At 38.7% G+C, this 27,380-nt stretch overlaps 2 protein-coding genes across 4 annotated transcripts in view; one reads left to right on the forward strand and one right to left on the reverse strand.

Moving 5' to 3' along the window:
• Nucleotides 1–27,380, forward strand: part of LOC127412406 (prosaposin-like) — a 245,168-nt gene that overhangs the window by 172,466 nt on the left and 45,322 nt on the right. The window lies entirely within an intron of this gene.
• On the reverse strand, nucleotides 594–17,357 carry LOC127412409 (adipocyte plasma membrane-associated protein-like). Its single transcript, XM_051648738.1, has 9 exons — nucleotides 16,951–17,357; nucleotides 16,711–16,827; nucleotides 14,286–14,401; nucleotides 13,906–13,998; nucleotides 8,269–8,385; nucleotides 4,896–5,070; nucleotides 4,602–4,736; nucleotides 1,044–1,236; nucleotides 594–886 (listed from the first exon to the last, which is right to left on the reverse strand). Exons 1-9 carry the CDS (start codon nucleotides 17,040–17,042, stop codon nucleotides 677–679), a joined length of 1,248 nt encoding a protein of 415 aa, XP_051504698.1. The 5' UTR covers nucleotides 17,043–17,357; the 3' UTR covers nucleotides 594–676.

Genomic DNA, 27,380 nt, shown 5'->3' on the forward strand with positions numbered 1-27,380 from the left:
CAGTAGCTTTCATTTTGCAACATATACAAATAATGATGAAACATAATGGAATGAATACTTTCAACCACTCAAAAAAATAAACCATAACCTTCACATATTTTCATTCTGATAACCATAAATAATAATAGCTATATGTATTGTTGCAGGAGTTTCATTTTATAATACAACATCCTTTTAGTTCCCCGACTGAAACCCACAGAAATGATGAGTCATTTAGTTTTCTGTATCACAGCGCCTTTAAGAAAAACACTTGGCAGCTCTATTTTAAGGGCCAGACGACAGATCGGTGCAAATAAAACAAAAAAATCAAAGTAAAGACACTGCATACTTTCTCTCATAAGGGAGGGAAACAAAAATAGTCATGGCACATCTTTTGATAAAAAAAGCTTATAATACCGCACACCTCTAAAAAAGAATCAAACACAAAGACACTCAAATGGTTTTATGGAACACAAATTGAAGCATTTTTCAGAGCTAAATTAACAACAAGAGGCATCAACTGAAGGAACTTAGTTAATTTGTTGACTAATATGGAAGCATTTGATAAGTGCTCCTGTTGATGTGTTGCCATGGGTTAATTGGTTCAAAATCTGTTTGTTTGGAAGCCAGGGTGAAATGACTCAAGTAGAGCAATCTGTTTGGCTTTTGATGGTTTTGCCGGAGCAGTAGGCATGTTTCACACTTTGCTCAGATCCAGCTTGCACAAATAAGGGGAGCGGAAGGAGCCTAAATACAGGTAGCCGTCGTACTCATGTGCCTCACTGATGTAGGCGGCCACCATGCCATGTGGGTCGTGGAAGCTACGCAAGCATGTTCCGCCATCCTGCAGCTCCACCACCAGACTGTAGCGTGGCACAAATTTCAGTAGAGTATCTTGACTGAAGAGCTGAAAACAAAAAATTGAGAGAAAAGCAAATTAATTTCAGATAGAATTGGCATTTTTGGGTGAACTACTCCTTTAACACGTTAGTGAATTGGATATTAGATGTTTAAGTGAGGAATTCAAAAGAAAAAAAGCATTGTGATTTCCAAAGACAGGGTACCTTAAATATGAGCTTCTTAATCCATGGTCTTTGAGACAGAAAGTCCAGCATTGAGAAACCAGGGTTGGGTCGCACAGCAGACATGACCACCCAGTAGCCGCCTGAAGAACTGCGTCGGATGTTATCAGGAAATCCTGGGAGGTTGTCTATGAATGTATCCATGCCTCCTTTATTGAGACCAGACACATGGACTCTGTGAAGTGTACAAAGAGTGAAGTGAGCACTGCAGGTAAGAGTCAATATCCAATGTGCACCACTTGTATATGAGTAGTGATAAAGTAGGCTGGTAAATCGGACAGTATTTGGCTATTTCGGGATTAGCTGATTAACAGAAGCATTGGCTTTTCCTTGTGTCAGTTCCAAAATCTTCTAACAGTCCTGTCAATGGATAATGTACAACTTGTTGTCAGGTTTTTTTTATATGAATTTTAGTAATTTTATGAGTAAATATTACATAAACATTTCAGAGCTTTGCAGATGTTCATTTTTGAAATCCAAAAACGTCATTTAGGTATTGTACTAAATGAAAAGCCACATCTGTCAAATGCATGTATTTCTGGACTCTCAAAAATAGAAATTTTGACATGATTGCTTTTATGTAAATAAAGGTACATTGCTAGTTTCAACATTATTTGTACTTCAGACCTTTGTTTTGTTGGACATGAAAAGCTAGCTTCATACCCACATTTGGTTTTCAACCAATGAAAATGAATATAAGTTCACAATTTATGGATGGAGCCACATTGAAAGCCCCATATGTCTAGTATTTAACCATACAGGGCCTTAAAAATGAAGGTACTAAAAGGAAAGTTTGATCTAAACTAGAAAAGAAATTGAGATATCTTTAATACTTCTGGAGTTATGAGCACTACAACTTTAGGAAAACAACACAAAAAAGTGGGTGTTTTTACCCGTGTTTTGGATTCGCATCGTTGTCATATACACTGTTGAGACAAAACATTACGACCACCTGTCTAATATGCTGTTGGTCCTCCGCGTGCCACGAAAACAGCGCCGAGCCACTGAGCCATGGACTCTACAAGACCCCTGAAGGTGTCCTGTGGTATCTGGCACCAAGACATTAGCAGCAGATCCTTCAAGTCCTGTAAGTTGCGAGGTGGAGCCGCCACGGATCGGACTTGTTGGTCCAGCACATCCCACAGATGCTCAATCAAATTGAGATCTGGGGAGTTTGGAGGCCAGGACAACACCTTGAACTCGTCATTATGTTCCTCAAACCATTCCTGAACAATATGTGCAGTGTGGAAAGGTGCATTATCCTGCTGAAAGAGGCCACTGCCATCAGGGAATACCATTGCCATGAAGGGGTGTACCTGGTCTGCAACGATGTTTAGGTAGGTGGCACGTGTCAAACTGACGTCCACATGAATGGCCGGACACAGGGTTTCCCAGCAGAACATTGCCCAGAGCATCACACTCCCTCCTCATCAGTGTAAGGCAACAAGGGATACTGAAAGGGATTTTGCTCCAAAATCATAGGCAAAAATTAAAATTTTAACCCCCCTTGAAAAAATAATGGATTACTCAGTAAATATTGATCAATAACATTTAATATATTGGCTTTTATAATTAATGTTTGTCACTTTGTTTAAGCAGTACTTATAAGAGTATAACACTGAAATGAACTGTTGAGTTCATGCTCCCGAGCGCTATTTGTATGCCTATGTAGAGCGTCTGAAATAAGTCACTTCTATTTCACATAGGTTGTTGCCTATGTATGACAGCAAGGCTGCTCACTGGGTTTAGGAAAAGCCAATAACCCCCAAGCTAGTTTATGAGAATGGACCGGACTCACTTTTACCCACTGCTGTCTCTCCAGAACTTAAAACTACTGATTTAACAAAGCCATCCCGGATCACCAGGGTAAAACACCATTAATATGAAATATAGAGGTCTGTAACCTGACCCGGGCCCGACGGGACCTGAGAACAAGACGGGTTCGGGCTGGGTTTGGGTCAGTTTTTCAAGTAGGACTTCGGGTTCGGGTTTGTAATTAATGAAAAAATAAACAGGCCTACCAAACTTGTTTTGCGTACGCGCCCTCACTCAGAGACACGCGCAAACGGACGAGTTGGGGCTGTTCACACCGGAGGTGTTTTTGCGCGCATGCTCCGTTTTCCCATTGTTTTCCCCTGTGAACACAAGATGGACGAATGTCTTTGACTGTTGCACTGCGTCAGGACTGGCATGTTTTTAGACACCATGTCAAGTTAAAAAGAATTTGTCGAACATGTTGAGACACCTGCACTGTTTCATTTGTTGTGCTGCATATAGCTTGTTTTTAGCGCATGTGTCACAAAGATTCAACGTTCTGAACAAGTTCAGGCTGCAAAGAAGGGACTGTTACAATGATTAACATTATTCCAGATTGTTCTGCACCAAGCAAAGTTTCAGCACTTGATAAATGGTAAGGCAATGTTTTTTCCCTTTTGCTCTAGTGTACTGAGGGGGTGCAGTGCCTTGTTAAAACTGTATATATTTACTGTTACAATACTGTTACGAATGTTGGCTACGATGCCAATGTAACATACAGCATATTGCAACAGTACTTGCTAGGAGAAGAAATCGTAAAGACAGTGAGCAGGTTTGGGTCTGACGGAATCATTCGGGCTTGGTAGGGTTGGGCCACACGGTCCTGGTTACGGGTCGGGTTTCATTTTAAGGTCCATGCAGACCTCTAATATGAAACGGTCCATCTCACTGAGACCACACTAGCTTCGGTATGAGAGGAAACATGCCATTCATCTCTCCACTCAGGAAGCTTAATGATGGAGACTGTTGCCATGGCAACTACATGCTCTCATCATTTATCCAGGTATGGCCGAGGAGAACGCTCTGTGCCTTGAGCAGACACAAGACGCTGGGTACAGCTTGAGTGAGGAGACAGAAGTGACAGGGAGATTTTTGCATGTTCTACCTGACCTGATAATTAGTCAGCCCAAAGGCTGAAACAGAATGTTTAAAATAAGACTGGAAGATCAGAGTTAACAGAAATATAAGTGTAACAGTGACGCACAGCAAAACATCATTAATCAAATGTTTTTTTTTTTTTTAAAACAAACATGGGCTGTCTCAAATCAAACATTAACATCCTAGGGTTGAGCTGCTCTTTAATAACTGAATAAAATTTATTAAAAAAAGTAAAAAAATTAATTAAAAAAAAAAGGGGAAAAGCATACCAAAAACTAGGTGAAGTGGGTCAAGTGTGACATTAAATACTTTCTCCCATCCAAGCTTATTATGCATAGACAATTATAAGTAAGCTATTCATAGATACAAGGTACATTGGTACAAGTGTTTGGGAAAACTTTTTGCAATTCTGAGGCCATGTTTCAATGGAAAATGCATTGATTTAGCTGTTTATGACTCTCATTTGCACTAAATTGGCATTTTTTTCCACTTTCAAAAAAGCTCTCCATAACCGCATTCTTTGGAAAATGATAACATTAGGAAAGTGAAAATGGAGGTTTCAAATTTAAATGGATTAGTGTGGATGTGGCAAAATGAACTGAATTTTAACAGCATGGTGAGATTCACCTCCTTATTCTTGCCATAGTCGTTTCAGCCACTAGAACGGACTCCTCATCAGGGAAGAGTTGTATGCCATTAGGGAACCGCAAGTTCTCCATCATCACAGTAACTTCCTTGGTCTCTGTATCATACTCGAGCACACTGAAAACACAAACATCAGCAACCTTGGTCACTGCTTTAAAACCTTATTCCCTATCAAAACAACCACTCATTCAGAAATAATGTGCAATGTTTGAACCAACAATGGAAAATGCAAAAGCCCCAAAAATGCACTGAAAGAATTGTTCATGCCCCATTTACCGTCCATCTGCGGTGGCTTCCATGATCAGGTGCATGAAGTCTCTGCGCTGCCACCTGCTGCTTGAATCAGTGAAGTACACCTTCTTTCCATCCTGAGTTACATCCAGATCATTCACAAAGGCCAGACGTCGACCTCCGATCATCTTCCCCGTGCTCACCAGAGATTTTGCATCACCTACAGGACAAAAAAACAAAGCAAAAGAGGGAGAATTACCATACCACAAAAAAATACAAAGCACAAAATAAAGTTTAGCAGTACCGTTTTAGAAGTCTAGTCGCATAAATATGCAACCACAGCAAATTTGTATATCTCCTTTATCACATTTAGATATTTTACTTTATTCTTTTTATATGCTGTGGGATAGTTCACCCAAATGAAATTTCTCTAATCATTTACTCACCCTCATGCCATCCCAGATGTGTATGACTTTCTTTCTTCTGCTGAACACAAACAAAGATTTTAGAAGAATATCTCAGCTCTGTAGTAGAGGTCTGCAACCTGACCCGGGCCCAACGGGACCAGAGAACCCAACAGGTTTTTCAAGTAGGACTTAGGGTTCGGATTTGTATAAACACGCTTACCGAACTTGTTTCGTGCACGCGATCTCACTCACAGATGCGCAAACGGACGAGTTAGGGGCACCGAACGTTCACACTGAACATGTTTTTGTGTGCGTCTGTTCTGTTTTCCCATTGTTTTCCTCTGTAAACACATGCTGGACTAATGCCTTTGACTTGGACCGCGTCTTGCTTACCACACGGTCTTGGGCACGGGTCGGGTTTCATTTTAAGGCACGTGCAGACCTCTACTCTGCAGGTCCATACAATGCAAATGAATGGTGGCCAGACCTTTAAAGCTCCAAAAAGCACATAAAAGGCAGCATGAAAGTAATCCATAAGACTCCAGTGGATAAATTCATATCTTCAGAAATTATATAATAGGTGTGGGTGAGAAACAGATCAATATTTAAGTCCTTTTTACTATAAACTCTCCTCCCTGCCCAGTAGGTTGAAATTTTCACAAAGAATGTGAATCGCCAAAAACAAAAGAAGAAAGTGAAGGTGGAGATTTATAGTAAAAAAAAAAAAAAAAAAAAGGAAAAAAAAAAGACTTAAATATTGATCTGTTTCTCACCCACACTTATATAACTTCTGAAGTAGACTTGCCACGATATCATAATTTTCACACCAGTGCGGTGTTCACATTCAAACTGACTAACACCGGTATTACTGCTGGTTGGACGCTATTGGGTCATTTTCGTTAAGCAATAGCCTACACAATAACGCAAGGCAGCTTGATTTCAAACTCTGAACTTTATTTTTATTTATTTTAGCTAAAATTTCAAATGAAAAAAAAAAAAAAAAGTGCAATTAAAATGTGTTTTGTTCAACTTGGATTTTCAACAGTTGTGAAGGGCAACATCTCTTTGGCAGCAACAAACCTAATTCATCCATGCATTCTCTCCATCATGGGCTACCGGTCGGGTATTTTGTTATCTGGGCAAATACATCACTTATTGTGGGTTGATGTGGGTTTAATGTTGGTGTTTTATTACCTTTCAGCTTTATATGTTCTTAAAAATATAATAAAGTGTGTTCTTCAAGCGCGTGTCCGTGTCTCTAACAGCTTTTCTTGTGTCATTCCGAATCAGAGACCTCTTACAGTTACCCACCATGCACATTATATTCGCTACCTGCAATTAAACGTCTTCTGTCAGTGCACGTTCTTTGCTGCCTGTGTAATTTGATTCGTTGGTAAAGAACATCTGGCTTTCAATGCGTTATTTAGGTTCATTTATCTTGGGTAGCAAACTCTTCATTAGGCAACTATTCTTTATTTAAGGCTATTCTATTCGTTAGTCTATTGTATTGATATTGGAAGTTCCATTCATAATGTTTCCTCCTTTTACTCGGTATAAAATTTCACACCAGTGTTGTCCCTTGTACAGAGTAAAACCGGTAAAACCGTGGCAACCCTATTCTGAAGATATAATTTTAACCGCTGGAGTCTTATGGATTATTTTATACAGCCTTTATGTCCTTTTGGAGCTTCAAATCATTCACTATTCACTTGCATTGTATGGACCTACAGAGCTGAGATATTCTTTCTATTCGTCTTTGTTTGAGTTCAGCAGAAGAAAGAAAGTCATACACATCTGGCATGGCATGAGAGTAAATAAATGATGAGAGAATTTTCATTTTTGGGTGAACTATTTCTATAACTTTTTCATATACATTGGTTGTGTCCCCGTCTGCTGCAAGTGTTCAAATGTGTTTTCTTGACATGAGCATTTTTGTGTGTTTAATGAACATGTTAAAGGAAAAGTACAACCAAAAATTTACATTTTGTCATAATATATTCTCTCAATCCAAACTCGTATGATGTTATTTTTTCATCAGATTGCAAGAGGAGAAATTTGAAATAATGTACACACACTCCATTAGTTCAAAGTAACCACAGTTGTCAAGCTTTGTGTGAGAAACAGAAGAAACTTACATCGTTATTAACTCATAATCTTCCCCTCCACTGTACCTCTCAAATCTCATTCTTCTTTTTTTTTGGGGGGGGGGGGGGTTTCCCCTTTTTCTCCCAATTTGGAATGCCCAATTCCCAATGCGCTCTGAGTCCTCGTGGTCGCATAGTGATTCGCTTCAGTCCGGGTGGCGGAGGACGAATCCCAGTTGCCTCCGCGTCTGAGACAGTCAACCCGTGCATCTTATCACATGGCTTGCTGAGCGCGTTGCCACGGAGACACAGCACGTGTGGAGGCTTCACGCCATCCACCGCGGCAACCACGCTCAATTCACCATGCGCCCCACCGAGAACAAACCACATTATAGCGACCACGAGGATATTACCCCATGTGACTCTACCCTCCCTAGCAACCAATTTGGTTGCTTAGGAGACCTGGCTGGAGTCACTCAGCACGCCCTGGGATTTGAACTAGCGAACTCCAGGGGTGGTAGCCAGCGTATTTTTACCACTGAGCTACCCAGGCCCCTCAAATCTCAATTCTTCAAACCTGGCCCGACATGTCAATATCGGCATCTTACAATTTGAAAGCGAGTGCATATTTGTGAGCACTGGCGGAGGGAAAAATTTATATTTTCCTTAAAATTTGGTCTGTTCCTCACACAAATGTATTGTTATGATTCAGAAGATTGGACTATAGGTTAAAAGATGTGGGGTTTTTTTTGTTGGTGCTTGATAGACATGGTCGTTGTATGGATAAAAGCAGGATGAAAATTCTCCTTTCGTGTTACACACACTTTTTTATTTTTGGTTGAACTATTTCCTTAATTTCATGAATGACAGTTTAATGAAGAATATCTGGTTTTCTCATTAAAACAGATGAATTTTCCCTTTCTTTACCTGTGACAGGATTGACCTCAAACAGACCCAAATAGGCATCAGCCACAAACAAGGTTCCATTGGGTCCCACACGAATTCCCAGCGGACGTCCACAGATGTGTTCCTGTTCACGAGAACCTTTGAATTGGGAAACAAACAATTTGTGTTATCCATCACTAAACAGTATTTGATAAGTCAACATAACTCAATTAATATCTTTATTAATATAACTCTATTGTTAATAAATAACTCTATGTCAAAGATAGACTAGGACTAAAAAAAACAAGTCATATGCTGCCCTAACACAATATATTGCTTGCTGAATTGTTTAGTTCATTTTTATTGATCCTTATTTCATTTTGATATGCTGCCAGGCCCACCAGGAAAAGTCACAGTTCTCCCTTTTGCCAGTCCATCCCTGCTCAATGTGTATGATGGAATTTACTGGTGTTTCTTCAACTTCAAGCACTTTTTGCATTGTGGAATTCTAGATAGTAAAGTTTCTCACACTCTCACTATTTGTGTTATTGTTGTTGTTGTCTACTAAAAACATCCAACAGGGTATGTACAGTTGAAGTCAGAAGTTTACATACACTTAGGTTGAAGTCATTAAAACTCATTTTTTAACCACTCCACAGATTTCATATTAGTAAACTACAGTTTTGGCAAGTCGTTTAGGACATCTATTTTGCGCATGACACAAGTAATTTTTCCAACAGTTGTTTACAGACAGATTGTTTCACTTTTAATTGACAATATCACACTTCCAGTGGGTCAGATGTTAACATACACTAAGTTAACTGTGCCTTTAAGCAGCTTGGAAAATTCCAGAAAATGATGTCAAGCCTTTAGACAATTAGCTTCTGATAGGAGGTGTACTGAATTGGAGGTGTACCTGTAGATGTATTTTAAGGCCAACCTTCAAACTCAGTGCCTATTTGCTTGACATCATGGGAAAATCAAAAGAAATCAGCCAAGACCTCAGAAAACAACTGTGGACCTCCACAAGTCTGGTTCATCCTTGGGAGCAATTTCCAAATGCTTGAAGATACCACGTTCATCTGTACAAACAATAGTACACAAGAATAAACACCATGGGACCATGCAGCCATCATACCGCTCAGGAAGGAGACACATTCTGTCTCCTAGAGATGAACGTAGTTTTGTACGAAAAGTAAAAATCAATCCCAGAACAACAGCAAAGGACCTTGTGAAGATGCTGAAGGAAACAGGTAGACAAGTATCTATATCCACAGTAAAACGAATCCTATATCAACATAACCTGAAAGGCTGCTCGGCAAGGAAGAAGCCACTGCTCCAAAACCACCATAAAAAAGCCAGACTATAGTTTGCAAGTGCACATGGGCACAGAGATCTTACTTTTTGAAGAGAAATGTCCTCTGGTCTGATGAAACATATTTAACTGTTTGGCCATAATGACCATCGTTATGTTTGGAGGAAAAAGGGTGAGGCTTGCAAGCCGAAGAATGCCATCCCAACTGTGAAGCATGGGGGTGGCAGCATCATGATGTGGGGGTGCTTTGCTACAGGAGGGACTGGTGCACTTCACAAAATAGATGGCATCATGAGGAAGGAAAATTATGTGGATATATTGAAGCAACATCTCACGATATCAGCCAGGAAGTTTATGCTCGGTCACAAATGGGCCTTCCAAATGGACAATGACTCCAAGCATACCTCCAAAGTTGTGGCAAAATGGCTTAAGTACACAAAGTCAAGGTATTGGAGTGGCCATCACAAAGCCCTGACTTCAATCTGATAGAAAATTTGTGGCTAGAACTGAAAAAGCATGTGTGAGCAAGGAGGCCTACAAACCTGACTCAGTTACACCAGTTCTGTCTGGAGAAATGAGCCAAACTTCCAGCAACTTATTGTGAGAAGCTTGTGGAACACTACCCAAAACATTTGACCCAAGTTAAACAATTTAAAGGCAATGCTACTAAATACTAACAAAGTGTATGTAAACTTCTGATCCACTGGGAATGTGATGAAAGAAAGAAAAGCTGAAATATATAATTCTCTCTACTATTATTCTGACATTTCACATTCTTAAAATAAAGTAGTGATCCTAACTGACCTAAGACAAGGAATGTTTTCTACAATTAAATGTCAGGAATTGTGAAAAACTGAGTTTAAATGTATTTGGCTAAGGTGTATGTAACTTCTGACTTCAACTGTACATGCATCACAGGAAAAATACATGAAAATTACCACCACTGTGTCATTTCCAGCACATCTCAAATTCTATAACTTTATAAAATAACATTTTATATATCCTAAAAACACACAATAAAATAATATTTTCTCACTATTTGCATAATTTGAAAAAAAAAAAAAGCTTGATTGTAAATAACATTCAATTAAAATATTCTCCTCAAGTGATATTTACCTTGATTTTTGTTTTTCGTTTTCTTCAAAAATCACTTGTCTCATATTTTATCTCAAGCATGCGCTAGTCTACACTGAAACTTTTGTTGACTTTGTTAACAGATACACTCACTTCTGAATTTGTTTTTATTTGGGGCAAAATTGTTTGTTGTTGTGAAAATGATGGCACAACTGTGGGACAATTGTAATTGGTGAAAAATGTATACATTTCATACGATACATATTGAAATTGAAAGATTATTATAGTTTTAAATAATTTGTATTTTAGAATGGATTTTCATCAATCAAGTCATTTTTATTTTGTATTGAACTATTTTCATAATTTAATATTGAAAGTCTGGGTCTGGGACAAGGCTCAAACAGTCAATTCTAAAGGAAATTTGAACAAAAGTAAATAAATAAATTAAAAAAAGAACAGATAAAGGCCTGGTACAATGTTTCAAACTTCATTTTAATGTAACCTTCATATAGCAAAAAAAAAAAAAAAAAAGTTGAAATCGTTTAAATAAAAATCTACCCCTGGGATATAAAAGTGGCCAAAGTTGAATAAAGACCCACATATGGAAAGAAAACATCCACTACATGTCAAAATGCTCTTTAACCTCATGCGACCCTGCATACACATGCATGGACGTTGTATTTTGGCTTCGCTATACACAACACATAAATTTAAATTAATTTAAACCGACGGATCTCAGTTCAGAAGACTATGGGCTGTCAGTAAAGGGTTAAACTTTCAACGTACTGAGTCATATGAAAAAACAACATGGCGCCAATCACAGCAGAGCTGACTTTGGGACAAAAGGCAACAAAACTACATTTGGTAAGAAACCTTATTGTGTTTTTAAAATTAGATTAAGATTAGAGTCTCTAGTTTCATCCGATATGCCATTTTTCAAATTTGAGTGATTTATTGCGAAATGCCACACTGCTAAACACAATGTACATGAATGTGTACTTTAGCAAATTTTTTCCTTAGAAATCCACTATTTACAGTGCACTGTCCCATTGAGAATCAATGGGTTCATCCAAAAGATGTACAATTTTGCTTTCAGAGGCTTTATAGGGATTATATGGATATGGATTAACGTATAAATATATATATGTTAAAATGAAAATAAGGTGCATTTCGTACTGTTCTAGGCTTTGAGCATGCACATTTTTTCATATAACGCAACGGACCAGGATATGATGTCACGCGGGAGGACTTCTGGTGTAAGTAAATAATACATCACAAAAAACAAATAATATTATATTAAAAATGTTCAAATATATTGTTTACTCACTTTCCTGCAACAATAAATCTCGCAGCTTTTAAATATTTATCCTTTGAATTGAGCCAAGAGGTCAACGTGTGAAGGTTCAGTCTCATATTTGTCATGCAAATTCACGGTTCAGAGTTCACCAAGCTTGAACTTTGGTATGCAGCGTAGTACAAAATTTCTTCGCATGAGCTTGCATTTCTGCTCTGCTGCATTCGGATGCGTTTGAATGAGAGTGAAGAGTGCGCGAAATGTAGTGTGAACGCCCCTTAAATAGGGAGCATCTTAATCGCTCTCGATATCAAGCCAAGGTCAGGTAGACCAAGAAAGATTTCAGCCACAACTGCCAGAAGAATTGCTTGGGATACAAAAAAAAAACCCACAGGTAACCTCAGGAGAAATACAGGCTGCTCTGGAAAAAGACGGTGTGGTTGTTTCAAGGAGCACGATATGACGATACTTGAACAAAAATGAGCTGCATGGTCGAGTTGCCAGAAAGAAGCCTTTACCGCACCAATGCCACAAAAAAGCGCGGTTACAATATGCCCGTCAACACCTTGACACGCCTCACAGCTTCTGGCACACTGTAATTTGGATTGACGAGACCAAAATAGAGCTTTATGGTCACAACCATAAGCGCTGTGTTTGGAGAGGGGTCAACAAGGCCTATAGTGAAAGAATATCATCCCCACTGTGAAGCATGGTGGTGGCTCACTGATGTTTTGGGGGTGTGTTAGCTCTAAAGTCATGAGAATCTTGTGAAAATTGATGGCAAGATGAATGCAGCATGTTATCAGAAAATACTGGCAGACAATTTGCATTCTTCTGCAGGAAAGCTGCACATGGGACGCTCTTGGACTTTCCAGCACGACAATGACCCTAAGCACAAGGCCAAGTTGACCCTCCAGTGGTTACAGCAGAAAAAGGTGAAGGTTCTGGAGTGGCCATCACAGTCTCCTGACCTTAATATCATCGAGCCACTCTGGGGAGATCTCAAACGTGCGGTTCATGCAAGACGACCAAAGACTTTGCATGACCTGGAGGCATTTTGCCAAGACAAATGGGCATCTATACCACCTGCAAGAATTTGGGGCCTCATAGACAACTATTACAAAAGACTGCACGCTGTCATTGATGCTAAAGGGGGCAATACACAGTATTAAGAACTAAGGGTATGCAGACTTTTGAACAGGGGTCATTTCATTTTTTTCTTTGTTGCCATGTTTTGTTTTATGATTGTGCCATTCTGTTATAACCTACAGTTGAATATGAATCCCATAAGAAATAAAAGAAATGTGTTTTGCCTGCTCACTCATGTTTTCTTTAAAAATGGTACAAATATTACCAATTCTCCAAGGGTATGCAAACTTTTGAGCACAACTGTAAACAGTCTGCATGTGCTGCTTGCTTTAATGTTCATGTGGACTGCTCTGTACTGTCTGTATTGTGTCAGAATTATTACAGTGTCTTCAGAGCGGTTATGTGCTCCACAACACCATCTCGTGCTCAGAGTAACAGATGTGCTCTGAGTTCAGTACCGTTTGCTTACGTTGGCATCGTATTTAAAGAGCTCCTGATTCACTTTGGCTGCAACGTAGGCAACTGACATGCTGCCTAATCAGTTAACTTAACAGACAGCATTTTTAAATGAATGAAACTTGTCTCAGAACAGTTTGAAAAACACCTTATTTTCATTCTGTCTCCGTATACAGCCTCCGAAGGCGGCATTTTCCAGTTTTCCAGACACAACTTTAACTCGTTTCTTGGACATCTACTGTATTTGTTTGCCAAGTACCATTATTATTATAAAATATATACATTTAATCAATTAGTTGATTTTAAAAGTTGTTACAGTTTTCTAACCTGTAACAGTTAGTGGATCTATTAACAGATCCAACTGGTTTCAACGGACAAGGTCATTGGTAATGGTGAAATGCCACATTACACAGTCTTTGAGGAAGTAATCAGCTATTTTTGGTGCTCTTACCACATGGTGGCTTGCCAAGTGTTGTTAGCACATGAATGTTCCTTCCCTCGATTTTCACAATCTTTCCATCAGCAGTCCCAGTGTACAAAACATCTACAAAACAAGAATGACAACTTTGAAATGGGGTAATATACTATATACAGTGGCCCCAGAGAGTATTTAGACACTTAATCCAGACCTAATGCATTTTGTTGTAATGTACTTGCATAACAAAATATCAAACCATACAAACATAATTGACCGCACACTCAAAGTTAACTCATATTTCATCTATTTTGGCCACTGCGGCTGCAGTCTCTCCCTCAGTGTACAATGGCAAACATTTGGGACAAACTGGGTGAAAGGTCAAGCACTGACTGAATTGCTTTGCAAATACTGACCTCCAATGTTAGCGATGGATTCTGGGCCGAAAAGCTGCTCCTCAAACAGTCGCTCTGCCTGTCTCAGTTTTAAGTTGGGCTCATAACAGCCGGTCATAAGAGGTGGTTCATTGAGACTAATTAATTGTAATTGGATGGAGAAAAACACAAAAGACACACACACACACACAAACATTAGCGAAGCCTCATGTTCAGAAGGGCTTTCAGTTGTGCACAGAATACAGAATATATGAGCTGAAATGGCCGATCTATTACTTAACCATTGACACAGAAAGGAGATTTTCAATTAATAACAACCTAAAATTTGACATTGATTTCACTGAATCATTTTGCTTTTGTCATTCTTTCATTTTAATTATTATATTATATTCTTTTTATTTTATTTTTTATATAACTTTTTCTAAATGTGTGTGTTAAAAATTTTTGCTTATCCTCTGTTTGATCAGGGAATATTAACAATAGTTATAACATTTTAATTATTATTATTTTTTTTTTATTATATTACTTTTTTATTCTCATTTCATGTTCTTAATTGGTTTTTATTTTTTTATGTATCTTGTATTTTGTTTAAAATGTATATGTAAAGCACTCTGAATTGCCATTTTGTATGAAATGTGCTAAATAAACTTGCCTTGCATTGCCTAAAATTTGGTCTGTCCCTAACACAAAGCTATTACATAGCTTCAGAAAACTTGAAATGTAGCACATAAGTCATACAGACTACTTTTATAGTGCTATTATGGTGGTTGTTTGCCCTTTTTGGAGCTTGACATCTGTGTAAAGAATCTATGAAAATTCTCCAGGTGAGTTCCACAGAACAAAACAGCAGCATTTAGGTTTGGTTTAACATGGGGGAAGAGTAAATAGTAACAGCAATTTTATTTTGGGGTTAACTATTTCCTCAACCATTAAAAATAAAAAGCTAAACATATGAAGTCTAGACTAATGATTATTACCAAAATAACCTTTCAAAAACCATACTGAAAAGGGGCTTCTCTTGGATTGCAAAATCTCCAGCTTGCCAACAGAATTTCACCATAGGTTCTAAGAGGTATTTTGCAATAATATGATACAGGATTGCCAGGGAGACATTTAGCAATAAACATTGACTAGGACAGTGAGAAACAGAATGACTACTGCTCATAGTATCCGAGCAATGCTTGAGGGACATTGTCCCAACCCTGTGTACAAACATGCTTACCATTGCTTAAGTAAGATTGTATTTAATTGATTTAAAAAAAATAATAATATTAAATTTGAAGTTCCCTCAAATTTCTAGGTTTCGCTGAGTCTCTGGTATCCTGTACACTGTGTGCTGTTCCTTACTATGTCAGTTTATGATTACGGTTGACATTGATTATTATTGCTGACGATATGACGGTGGTAGGTCTGATCACTGACAATGATGAAACTGCCTACAGAGAGGCGGTGCACACTCTGACACACTGGTGTCAGGAGCACAACCTCTCCCTCAACATCAGTAAGACAAAGGAGCTTGTGGTGGACTTCAGGAGAAAAGACAGAGAACACAGTCCCATCACCATCAATGGAGCACCAGTGGAGAGAGTCAGCAGCTTCAAGTTCCTGGGTGTCCACATCACTGAGGAACTCACATGGTCCGTCCACACTGAGGCCGTTGTGAAGAAGGCTCATCAGCGCCTCTTCTTCCTGAGACGGCTGAGGAAGTTTGGAATGAACCGCCACATCCTCACACGGTTCTACACCAGCACTGTAGAGAGCATCCTGACTGGCTGCATCACTGCCTGGTACGGCAATAGCACCACTTCCCTCCCTCCAGGACATCTATACCAGGCGGTGTGTGAAAAAAGCTCGGAGGATCATCAGAGACTCCAGCCACCTGAGCCATGGGCTGCTCTCACTGCTACCATCAGGCAGGCGGTATCGCAGCATCAGGACCCGCACCAGCCGACTCCATGATAGCTTCTTTCCCCAAACAATCAGACTTTTGAACTCTTGATCTCTCACGATCAATATACATCAGCACTGCACTTTATTAATCTTATTATCTCACACTGGACTGTCATAATTATATCTCTCTTAACAACACACTGGCAACTGACTATCAACCGACAGCCTGAATGTCAACACAACACAATACAACCTACTGTATATTTTACATATATTATTTTTATTGTATACTGTGTATTCTATATAGTGTGTATTGTATACTGTACACTGTATATTATTATTTGTGTATTGTGTTGTGTGTAAATATGTGTATATTCGTTTTGTAAATTGTGTTGTGTAAATCTGAAGTTTACTGTAGATTGGTATATGTCTCATCACTGTCATGACTGCTGTGTTGCTCGGAACTGCACCCAAGACTTAGTTGCACTTCCAAGTTGCATTTGTGTATATGGTTAAGTGACAATAAAGAGATTTCATTTGATTTGGTGTAGCTCACCTGAACGCGTCTGGTTGAATAGGAGACTCGAAGAGGAAAATGACCACCAGCAGTGGGAAGAGCAGGAATGCCACCAATGTGAGTAATGTCACACGAAACACCTTCCCACTGTAAGTGCTGCAATGCATAAAAAAAGACCAACGTGAATTCACAAATTGGGGTACGTTATTCCAAGAGGACGCATTTCACATAAATGAATACAAATGCACTTGGAAATGAAAAATATGAACGCAATCTTACCTTGTGCTTTTGTGCTGGGGTTCATGGGTTTCGTCTGTGATGACCTGAGGTCTGTTGAGCCTCCTGAACCGCAGTCCCTCGGGCTCATTCATGCTGCTCGTCTGTTGGGGTTTTCCCTTTCTGTAGTTTCACAGCTATGTTCACGCAAACATAAGGATAAATGAACCATTAAACGAGGAATTATTCGCTACATCGCAAAGTCAGTGCAGTCCATGACGAGCACATGAGAGACCAGCGCCCGGTCCCGACAGCAGCAGACACGTGAACACGGACACCATGTGACACTGTCAAAATCACACGAGGAGCGTTTTTCACATTAAAAGTCTAGAACGGTCAAAAATATTTGTAACAATTAAGGCGCTGTAAAGCGAATTTTTCTGAATATCACATTATATAACGCCGGTTTCACATATCCTCCGTAAGCGAGTCGTAAACAGCGAGTTTTAATTTCGGCGCCCATACTAAGGGAGCGGCCCGGCCCTATTAGCCAATCAGAAACGCTATCTGCCTGTCAATCATTCTGTGCCCTCGGGTTTGCTGCCATTGGGTTGGCTGACATGTCTTTGGAGGGCGGGGTTTTAGAGAGAGAGAGCGTGTGGTTGAAGGGGTCAAATCTAGTGGCTAGTAGAAATGAGCAAAATCACTAACAACATCTTTAACAAAGCCGATAATAAACAAACAAATACAAAATTTAAAAGATTTTGTTGTGTTATTACAATACACGTTTATTTGTTTATGATATTTTATCAAAATATGTCCTTACTTGTACCATGTTTTTTATTTTTTTCTTCAAGATTACATTCATAAATTTGATACAATTACTTTTGTGCACAAACAACAGTTTTTACAGTAATGTAACAAAATAATATTTTAAATACACATATTATGGGTGTAGACATGTGGACATGAGTCATACATGACATGAGGAATCAAATTTTCCTTGATCTTTTGACATATTAGAGGTTACTGTATGTTTCAGAACTCAAAACTTCCTCCTACTTTACCTTATCACTTGCATGGCCCGCCCAGCAGCGGTAAACTGTGAAGGCCAAAGCAAGGGCGTAGATTTGGCTTGAACATTGGGGGGGTTGCAGTGTCAAGCATTTATATGTTTCCATTGATCATGGTATAAATATTGGGGGGGTTGTCCTTGCTTGATTTGATTATTGGAATCTGGAATCTATGCCCCTGGGCCAAAGTATCCTCTGGCTGTGCGCAGTGTGGATCCTTCCACGCACAGTATGAGTGACGCAAATTGCGTCATCAGCACAGCCGCGTGGCTTGACCGTTTGGGTATTTCTCGCTTACTGCTTCATGAATACTGTGGATTTTGGCATACTATATAGCAGAGAAGTATGGATATTCAGACGCAGTGAGAGTGTTTCTGAGAGACGGCAGAGTCTATTTAGCAGAAATGGACCACTTCTATTAAAATGGACGGATGTAGAAAAGGAAATCCTGACTTACAGGTAAAATAGCCAATCACCTTTTAGATACAGACATCGTCTGTCAATCAACTTGAGAACACGCATGCGCATTAGCTGAGCCAGCCTGAAAAGCCAGTCGATTTATTTTTATTTTCTTTTTGCGTGATCTGAGCTAAAGAAGCACAATTTATTATTCCAATGTTGTCAGATTTTACTGCTGATTTTAAATATGTTCTTTGATTGTAATCTTGATCAACCATTTTGGAGATTTCAGTGTTCCCCGGTCAAGCTGATAGGAGCGGCACTTTAATGACGCTTGTTTACATAGAAAATAGCTTTGCGGGAGCCTTCCAAAGATGGCCGCTGAGTAAACTGACCTGCCTTGAAAGCGACTTTGCAGAGGGTCAGAATGAAGGTAGAAAATCATCATGTTTTACAAACATATGGATATTTTGTTTTTTGTTTTGTTTTGGGTTTTTTTGTTTGTTTTTTTGCAAAACAATTATATTATCAGTTAACCTCAAGGAACATGTTAAAATAATAATAAAAAGGCATGTAGTGACCCCTTTAAAATAATTATTTTTGACTTCAATTATGAAAACAGAACACTTTTAATGTCGTCATGTGGTGGCTGTCTTCACACTGCTGGTCAACGCACAAGCTCTCTCTCTAGACCAGTGAGTTGTCAATGGCCAGAATCAACACTGAAAACATTTGTAATTCAGTTTGGATAGCACTCAAGAGGTTTGATCTCAATGGTTTGTCTGAATTTTGTATTTTTATTTTCCCACAGTATTTTTGAACTGCTTTTGCTTGACAGAGGTCTGTTAATTTAATGCAGCATAGCATCCTGGTTGCCATGGCAACACAAGCAGGTTTTCCTAGAATCTTTTTTCCACCCTTTTTACATACTGTGAAAACAATGCTTATATTATAACCTGAATTACTATAAAATAATTAAATTGGCCTTCCGCCCACTGTTCCAAATTTGGATGGATAGTCAACAACAGGTGTTTGTGACAACACAAGACAGCAAACACCCCCCCCATTCAGTTATTCCTTCAAATGTATATTGTTTTGATTATGGCATTTAATAATTGTTCATGGTTTTGTGTTGAAATGTGACTGACAATATTGAAAGTAAAAATATTTGATACTGAGCTGACAAAAACTATTTGTTTTGCAGATGACAGGGTCATAGCCCTACGGGAGATACACATCCCAAGTGGGGCGAAAGTAACCACTATAAGACAAGTATGTTTTCAGTTCTTGGGTAAGTCATTGACGTTCAATACATTCAATATCAAATTAATGTTCTCTCTTTTTACAGATATTAGCTCATTCTTTCAGACTTGACTCTTCTCAGATAACATTTAAGGTATTTAAACATGCACAACCATCCAGTGGCGATTGCAACTTTTACGTAGACCTACCATAGAGATTGTGATGTCATTAAATTATCTGCTGAATATTCATTTGTAATCAATTTCAGATACGAAACAGTAGAGGATCTCTAATTCCTTTAAACTGCTGTATGCTACCAAACAGTAAACAAATGTAAGTCTATTTAAACTTTCAGTGGCATTTTTGTTCATGTGTATTTATAATGTTATTCCTTATTAGATGTCATGTTTTCAAAAATGACTGCTATTAAATGTACTGTGTGTGAAATAAATTGAATTTGTTAGTTTTCTTTGTACGTAGGCCGTATGTCCTCGAAGTGGCAAAAAATTACCAGCATGGTATGACAACTTATTGTGGGCTTTTGTTATATTGCTTGTGCTGTAAATAAAATTGCTACATTCTAAAAAACTATTTCACATTTCTCCTTGTTAATACAGTCAATCCAAGACCCAGATCCATTCCCACGACTGTAATCAATAAAACCTTGAAATCAAGATTACAGAGCATTGTGAAAAGGGTGAGATGTTTGTCACAAATTACTGCTTTAAATCGAAAGCAAGTTCGATCATATTTTGAATACCAATGTCAAAATATGATCAGTGTTTTCTCAAAGACATGTTTGATGTTATTTCAGATTGAAAGATTAGAAGAGCTGTTGCCTCAAAACAAGCTAAAACACCATGAAAAGATGACAAAGGTGAACGTTTGAACATATGTTACATTTGATTTAGTTAATTATACATTCATTACCATTACTTTTTAATTCAAATGTTAAATACTCCATGAAATGGCTTGATGAGCTAAATTTTCTTTTGTTCGTTGATGTACTTCCTATTGAAACAGGAAATTGGGACGGGACATGTTAAAGGGGTCGTGACATGAGGAATCAAATTTTCCTTGATCTTTTGACATATAAGAGGTCATTGTACTTTAAAAACATACTGTAAGTTTCAGAACTCAAAACTTCCTCCTCGCTGCAAAAAGAGCATTTGTTGAAACCAAGCTGCCGAAACTACTCATTCTACATCCTCCACATTGTGATGTCACACTGTGGTAGACATTTGCATCTAACCACCTCCACAACAACAAATCAACACCTACTTTACCTTTTTGTCACTTCCTTAGCACGCCCATTAGCGGTGAGCAGTGAGATGATAAGAGGAGAGAGCAAGTCAGTCAAGAGCAGAGAGCCAATCAGAACAGTGGGCGTTTACTGTCAAGTCTCAAAGGAGAAACAGCACCAAAACCGAGCGTTTCTGACAGAGGGTCACAGTGAGGGTGGAAAATGATGATGTTTTACAAATATATGAAATATATTTTGTCCAAAAACTTTGCTAATATTATAAGTGAATCTTAAGAAACATTTTAAAATAAAATAAAAAGGCCTGGGCATTTTGAATAGCCTTTTGTTTTTGTAACAGCTGATACCATGATTTGCCACTTGCTATTGCCAGTTGATGCCAGGTGGTATTGGGGGAGGGGTTATTCTCATTCTAGGAAGCATTTTATTGGACAAAACTTTGTAAACACCCCTGAGTTCACGATGAGTCATCAATATTTTTGGTTAGTTTATTTGTATTTATTTTTTTCGGAAGATAAAAATTGCTAATTTTAAATGCATATATCTGCTAAAATTTAATTTGGTTAGATTTTTGGAGCACATTAGCATTTAGATGACCTCAACACTGACATCAACAAAACTCCACTTTTGATTTCATGAGGTTTTTAATAAAGTAATGATGTTTACAAATAATGATAAATTCATATTTACTTTCATCACAGGATATTGAGTTACTGAACCAAAAGCTGGTATTTCTTCACAAGCGAATGCAGGTAAAAATGTATTCTTCATGAATAATAAATGACTATTTAAATATGCCAAGATTATTATTACTGTAAATTATAAAAAGCTCAAATGGATTCTCACTTGGAACTGTCATGTAATATTATGTGCCAGGATATTGCAATGATAAGACTATCTCTGATCATTTACAATTTCTGTTCACTTTCTATTAATATCAGATGGCTGAGTCCTACTGCTGGGATGGCATACTTAGAAGAGCTCCACTGTGGTGAATGATGTTTCTAGATACTGAAGTCTAGTTGAACTGAATTATAAAGACTTCAAGTTTTATAATGATCCATGTCACTGACTGACAACACCTTAAAGAGCAGTTAGAGATTGCAATTAATCAACTAAGTTGTGTTTTGTAGGGAATTTGAATGCTCTTTTTCCAAGATGAATGATATCTGATAATGTATTTGTATTTATTTGTTCATAATGTCTGACTACACACAGCAAGAAAATAACACAATTACATCAGTCAGCCAGTATTATATGACAAAATGAATCAAAAGTGCATTAGCATATGGGTATCTGACAAATACATTTTCCATGACATTTTTTTGGTTAAATTTATACAAATGTATAAAGCAAAGTGTATATTCTAGGTGATGTAGTCACCATTTCAGGTTTTTCAGTATTTCTTAAAAAAATAAAATAAATTGCAGTTCACTTAATAGTCATGTGATGTGGCAGATTAATAATATATATATATATTTTATTTTAATTGTGGGGTCATAAATCTGCATTTATACTGCAAAATACTATACAAATATTTAAGACAAATTGATTAAATTCATTTAAATATTGTTAAACAGACGTACATGTAGCTGTAATAACCTGCCGGGCATTATTGCCTGCCGCACCTCCACCAGTGCCTTCAGCCCAGCTGGGGGGGTCATCAGCCGGGAGCCACTAATCTTCAGTGTTTCACCCCATTAATCCCGGAACATCTCCTGGTGGTGGGGCAGTGGTCAGGGACGTCTCCCTACCACCCCCTGCAGCTGGACACCGGATCGCCTCCAACACCTCTCATCCTTGTCTTCCCATCCAGACGTTCTTCCTTCACAAATTACTTGCAACCAGAGTTCTATATGTCATAATACCTCAACACGACCATACACTCAAGCCCGTTGGCCAACTGGCACCGAGATGCGTACTCAGTGCCCTACTGGCACTGGCACCGTATCTCTCGGTAACTCAGTGCTACCGGTTCCGTATGGCATACTACCTCAGCACATATCACCCAGATTCCCTATTCCTCAGTTTCCTACTTCTGAACCCCCCACTTTTTGTCCTTCCTTCTTAACCATAGCCAGAAACTCCCTTTCTCAGCTTCCTCTGCCAATTCCTTTTAAGACTTTTTTAAAGCTGCTCCTACGATGCCAATGTTTCTAAATAGGTGCATTGTTATCTGAACTTTGTTTTTCTATTGTAAGTTTTTAGTTCATACTCCTTAAAATTTCACATTTATTCTGAACTGATATGTACATTATTGAAAATTACTCAATTCAGTTAAATTAAAATTTGTCAAAAAATTTAAAACTGTAATGTTTAAAATGATAGATACATTATAGACACACATTGTCATGTGACATCAACAGCCCATTTAAACACTAGAATGTGTTAAGATGATTTCAGGTGTTAAATTTGAATAAAACGCGATGGTATTGGTAATGGTAATACTGAGCAAATATTTTCTTTAAATTCACTATACACGGAGTTGCGTGATGCCATGCGAGGGTCGGACGTGTGAGCGGCGAGCTCTGCGCACTTTGTTAGTTTTAATACTTTTTGTGTCATAAACCGGTGAGATTCGATACACTCTGTTTCATAACTGTTCTATGAAGACAATATGTCAAAGAATTCAAAATCCTCGGGCTCTGGAGACATTAAAAGACACTAAAGTGCTCAAGCTGATACCTCTGACAGGGCCGCAGACCAGTGACTCAATTTGGATGGTGCGGCGGGAGAAATTCAACGTCAACTGTCCAGCATGTCTGTGATGCTGACAAAGGTCGTTGCGGTCTTGGAGGATCTTGCGTCGATTAATTACGGCGCTGGAGGCAAAATTCTCTGAGTTGGTTACAAGAATCGAGGATGTCGAGAAACGGATCGATTATCTAGAGTCATCGGAGAGGGAATTAGCTGCTAATCCACTAGCGACCAAGGCAGATTTGCAGTGCATCTGGGAAAAGTTGGAAGACCTTGAGAATCTTAATTGGCAAAACAACGTCCGAATTGTTGGAATTCCTGAGAACGAGGAAGTCCGAGATATGGCGAAATTTCTAGATGAGCTCTTCCCAAGTCTGCTCGACATAACAGGCCATAAGCTGGAAATCGAGCGAGCTCACAGAGTACCGGCTCAGAGATCCACAGAGGGAGACAGGCCCCAATCAATTCTGGCCAAATTTCTGAGATCATCCGATAAAGATCTTGTGTTACGTGAGGCAAGGAATAAAGGAAGGCTTTCTTGGAAGAACCACAACATTTTCTTGTTCCCAGACTTTTCGAATTCGGCAAGAGAAAAACGTGATCGATTCAAGGAATGTAAGAAACTCTTACATCAATGGAAGATCGCTTTTGCACTGATGTTCCCGGCCAAATTGAGAATAGATACTAAGGATGGCCGCAAAGTATTTACATGTCCACAACAAGCGATGTCTTTCATAAAGTCATTGGAATGAGTAAGTTATTTGGTGATTTTCATGTTGCTCCCAAGTGAGCTTGACTCGCTGAACATTCACTTGACTGTCCAAAGAAACTGGCCGCTTTTTTTTTTGGTTTCTTTTTGTACTGGTTCTGCCTACCAGCTGGAGTTTGTTTTGTGGAATAACACTCCTTCAGGACAGTTATGGATGAATCTGCTCATTCTTTGTACTTGTGCCTCCTATTGGATGGAGTTTGTTTTGTGGAATTTTTTTTGCAGGACATTGGAAGGATTAGGTCATCTGCTGCACTTATGAAACAGCCGGCTCAATGAACATTCATTTGACTGTCCAAGGAAACTGAACGGTTTCTTATTTTTATTTTTTATTTATTTATTATTATTTTTGTGTGTGTGTGTGTCTGTGTGTGTGTTGGTTCCGCTAGAGGCTGGAGCTTGTTTTGGGGAGGAACACACCTTCGGGACAATATGTGGATGAATCTACACATTCTTTGTGTTTATTCTGCCTATTGGCTGGAGTTTGTTTTATAGATTATTTTCTGTTGCGTAATTCTGTCTCACAAATTTTGTATAGAAGCACCGGACTTGAGCAATCCGACAGCAAAGTTGTCACGGGGGCTCTCGTAGGCGTACATGGACTGTTTGAGTTTGGAGCGACGGACCCCAGTTGGCGCTGTCATGCGTGGGGATAATGCACACGTTTTTCTTTTTTCTGTTTGTTTGGTTCGGGGGGAAGTTCGGGGTTTGATTGTTGCACTAATATTGGAATGTGGTCTTTATCATTTTATTTTTGACACACAATCTATTTTTTCTTATATGTCAAAATGTCAAATGTTAATGAGTGGATTGTCTCTCTCCACATGGAATGTGAATTGGTTGGGGCACCCCATAAAAAGAAGGAAAGTTATTTCTCTTCTTAAATGTAAGAAATATGATACAGTTTTTCTTCAAGAAATGCATCTTTCCCCACAGGAAGCTGAAAAATTTGGGAAGATATGGTGTGAACATGTTTTCTTTAGTGCTGGCCCAAGTAAGAGTAAGGGAATCATTATGCTGATAAGTAAACATCTACAATTCAAATGTCTCAAACTGATTAAAGATAAATTAGGGAGAGTCATTGTTGTTTTAGCAGAAATTCAAGGGCATAGGTTGATTTTGGCTAATATTTACACACCTAACGCTGATGATCAGGGCTTTTTTATAGATCTTGAAGGGATGTTGCAAACCGCTGGCACCCCTCATGATATAATATTGGGAGGAGACTTTAATCTCTTGATGGACTCAATCCTTGATCATAGTGAAGCAAAAGTGTGTTAGCCACCTAGAGCAACACTGATGCTTCACAGGATGTGTAAAAATCTTGGTCTCAGATATTTGGAGACTTTTGAACCCATCTGATAGGGACTATAATTTTTTTTCATCAGTCCATAAGATTTATTCTAGAATAGATTTATATATATATATATATATATATATATATATATATATATATATATATATATATATATATATATATATAAGTCCCTCATTTCATCTGTTGTTGATTACTCAATTGGAAACATCTTAGTCTCAGGTCACACCCTGGTGAGTTTAGAGGTGTTGCCACATACGGAGAAAAATAAATCATATAGTTGCCGCTTTAATGTATCCCTTTTGCAAAATCTTGAATTCCAACAAATATTAAAGGCTGAAATCATTGTATTTATGGAGACCAACTGGTCCTCGGTATCCTCTGTGGGCATGGCTTGGGAGGCACTTAAGGCTGTTCTTAGGGGTCGGCTCATACAGTATGCCTCATTTATCAAAAAATCCAAAGCACGAGAACTTGTGGAGTTGGAAGGAAATATTAAAAGTGCCGAGGCAGAGCTGAAGCGCTGAATGTCGTCTGATGGTCTTAGAGAATTGACCTGATTGAAATACAGATATAATACTATTTTGTCGCGAAAGGTGGAGTTTTGGTTATTCAGGGCAAGACAGTCATACTTTGAGTCGGGGGACAAAGCAGGGAAGCTTTTGGCTAGATATATAAAGCAGAGAGAGTCTTTTTCTACCATTCCCTCCGTGAAATCTGCTGGTGGTGAAATTTTTACCTCAGCCATTGTTATTAATAATGCTTTTAAAGAATTCTATCTTGATCTCTATAGTTCCACGACTTCATCTACTGATGAAGATATTAGAAACTTTGTGGAACCATTAGAACTCCCTAAACTGACGACTGAGCAAAAACATTCTCTTGATTCTGAGATAAACTTGGAGTTGCTTGACAAGGTAATTAAGGCCTTGCCTACAGGCAAGTCTCTGCGGCCAGATGGCTTTGCTGTTGAATTGTTTAGATCTTATGACACAAGCCCGGATCAGTCTGACACTACACTCGGTGACCTATATGAGAGTGGAGTGTTGAGATCCTTTCAAAATTTGGTTCAACATTTTGGGATTCCCAGATCTCAGTTCTGTAAGTATTTACAGCTGCGCCACCTACTCTGTACTGTTTTTGGGAGCAGTTTACACCCACCTAAAGAGGCAGATACACTGGGAGAGGTAATTATTGCTTTTGGAAAAGGTCATGAGTCATCAGTGTATGACATCAAAGTCTGGGGGACGGAACTTCAACTTCTCTCAAGAGATTATGGGAGAAAGATCTAAACTTGGTATTGGAGGAGGGAGTGTGGGCTAGAATTCTAAATAACATTAAGTCTGCATCTAGAGATGCAAGGGTTCACCTTATGCAATTTAAGATTTTACATAGTCTATTGGACCCCTTCTAGATTGTATAGGCTTGGTCTTAAAGACACACCCACCTGCTGGTGATATCAGTCAGAAGATGGAAACACAACCCATGTCTTTTGGTGGTGTTAAGATCCAAGAAATTTGGTTGAAGATTCAGAGTTTGATGTGTGAGGCATTGGGCTCTCAAATTTTATTTTGCCCCAGACTCTGTATTTTAGGTGATGGGGCGGTCATTAATATGGAGAATAAGCACATAAAAAACTGGGTCCTAACTAGCATTACGATTGCCAGACAGATAATTTGAAGGAGTTGGAAGTCAGCTGGAGTGCCCCCATTTCAGGAATGGTGTTCGGAGATGGGC

This window comes from Myxocyprinus asiaticus, chromosome 21, assembly GCF_019703515.2.
Source record: "Myxocyprinus asiaticus isolate MX2 ecotype Aquarium Trade chromosome 21, UBuf_Myxa_2, whole genome shotgun sequence".
NCBI classification, from domain to species: Eukaryota; Metazoa; Chordata; class Actinopteri; order Cypriniformes; family Catostomidae; genus Myxocyprinus; species Myxocyprinus asiaticus.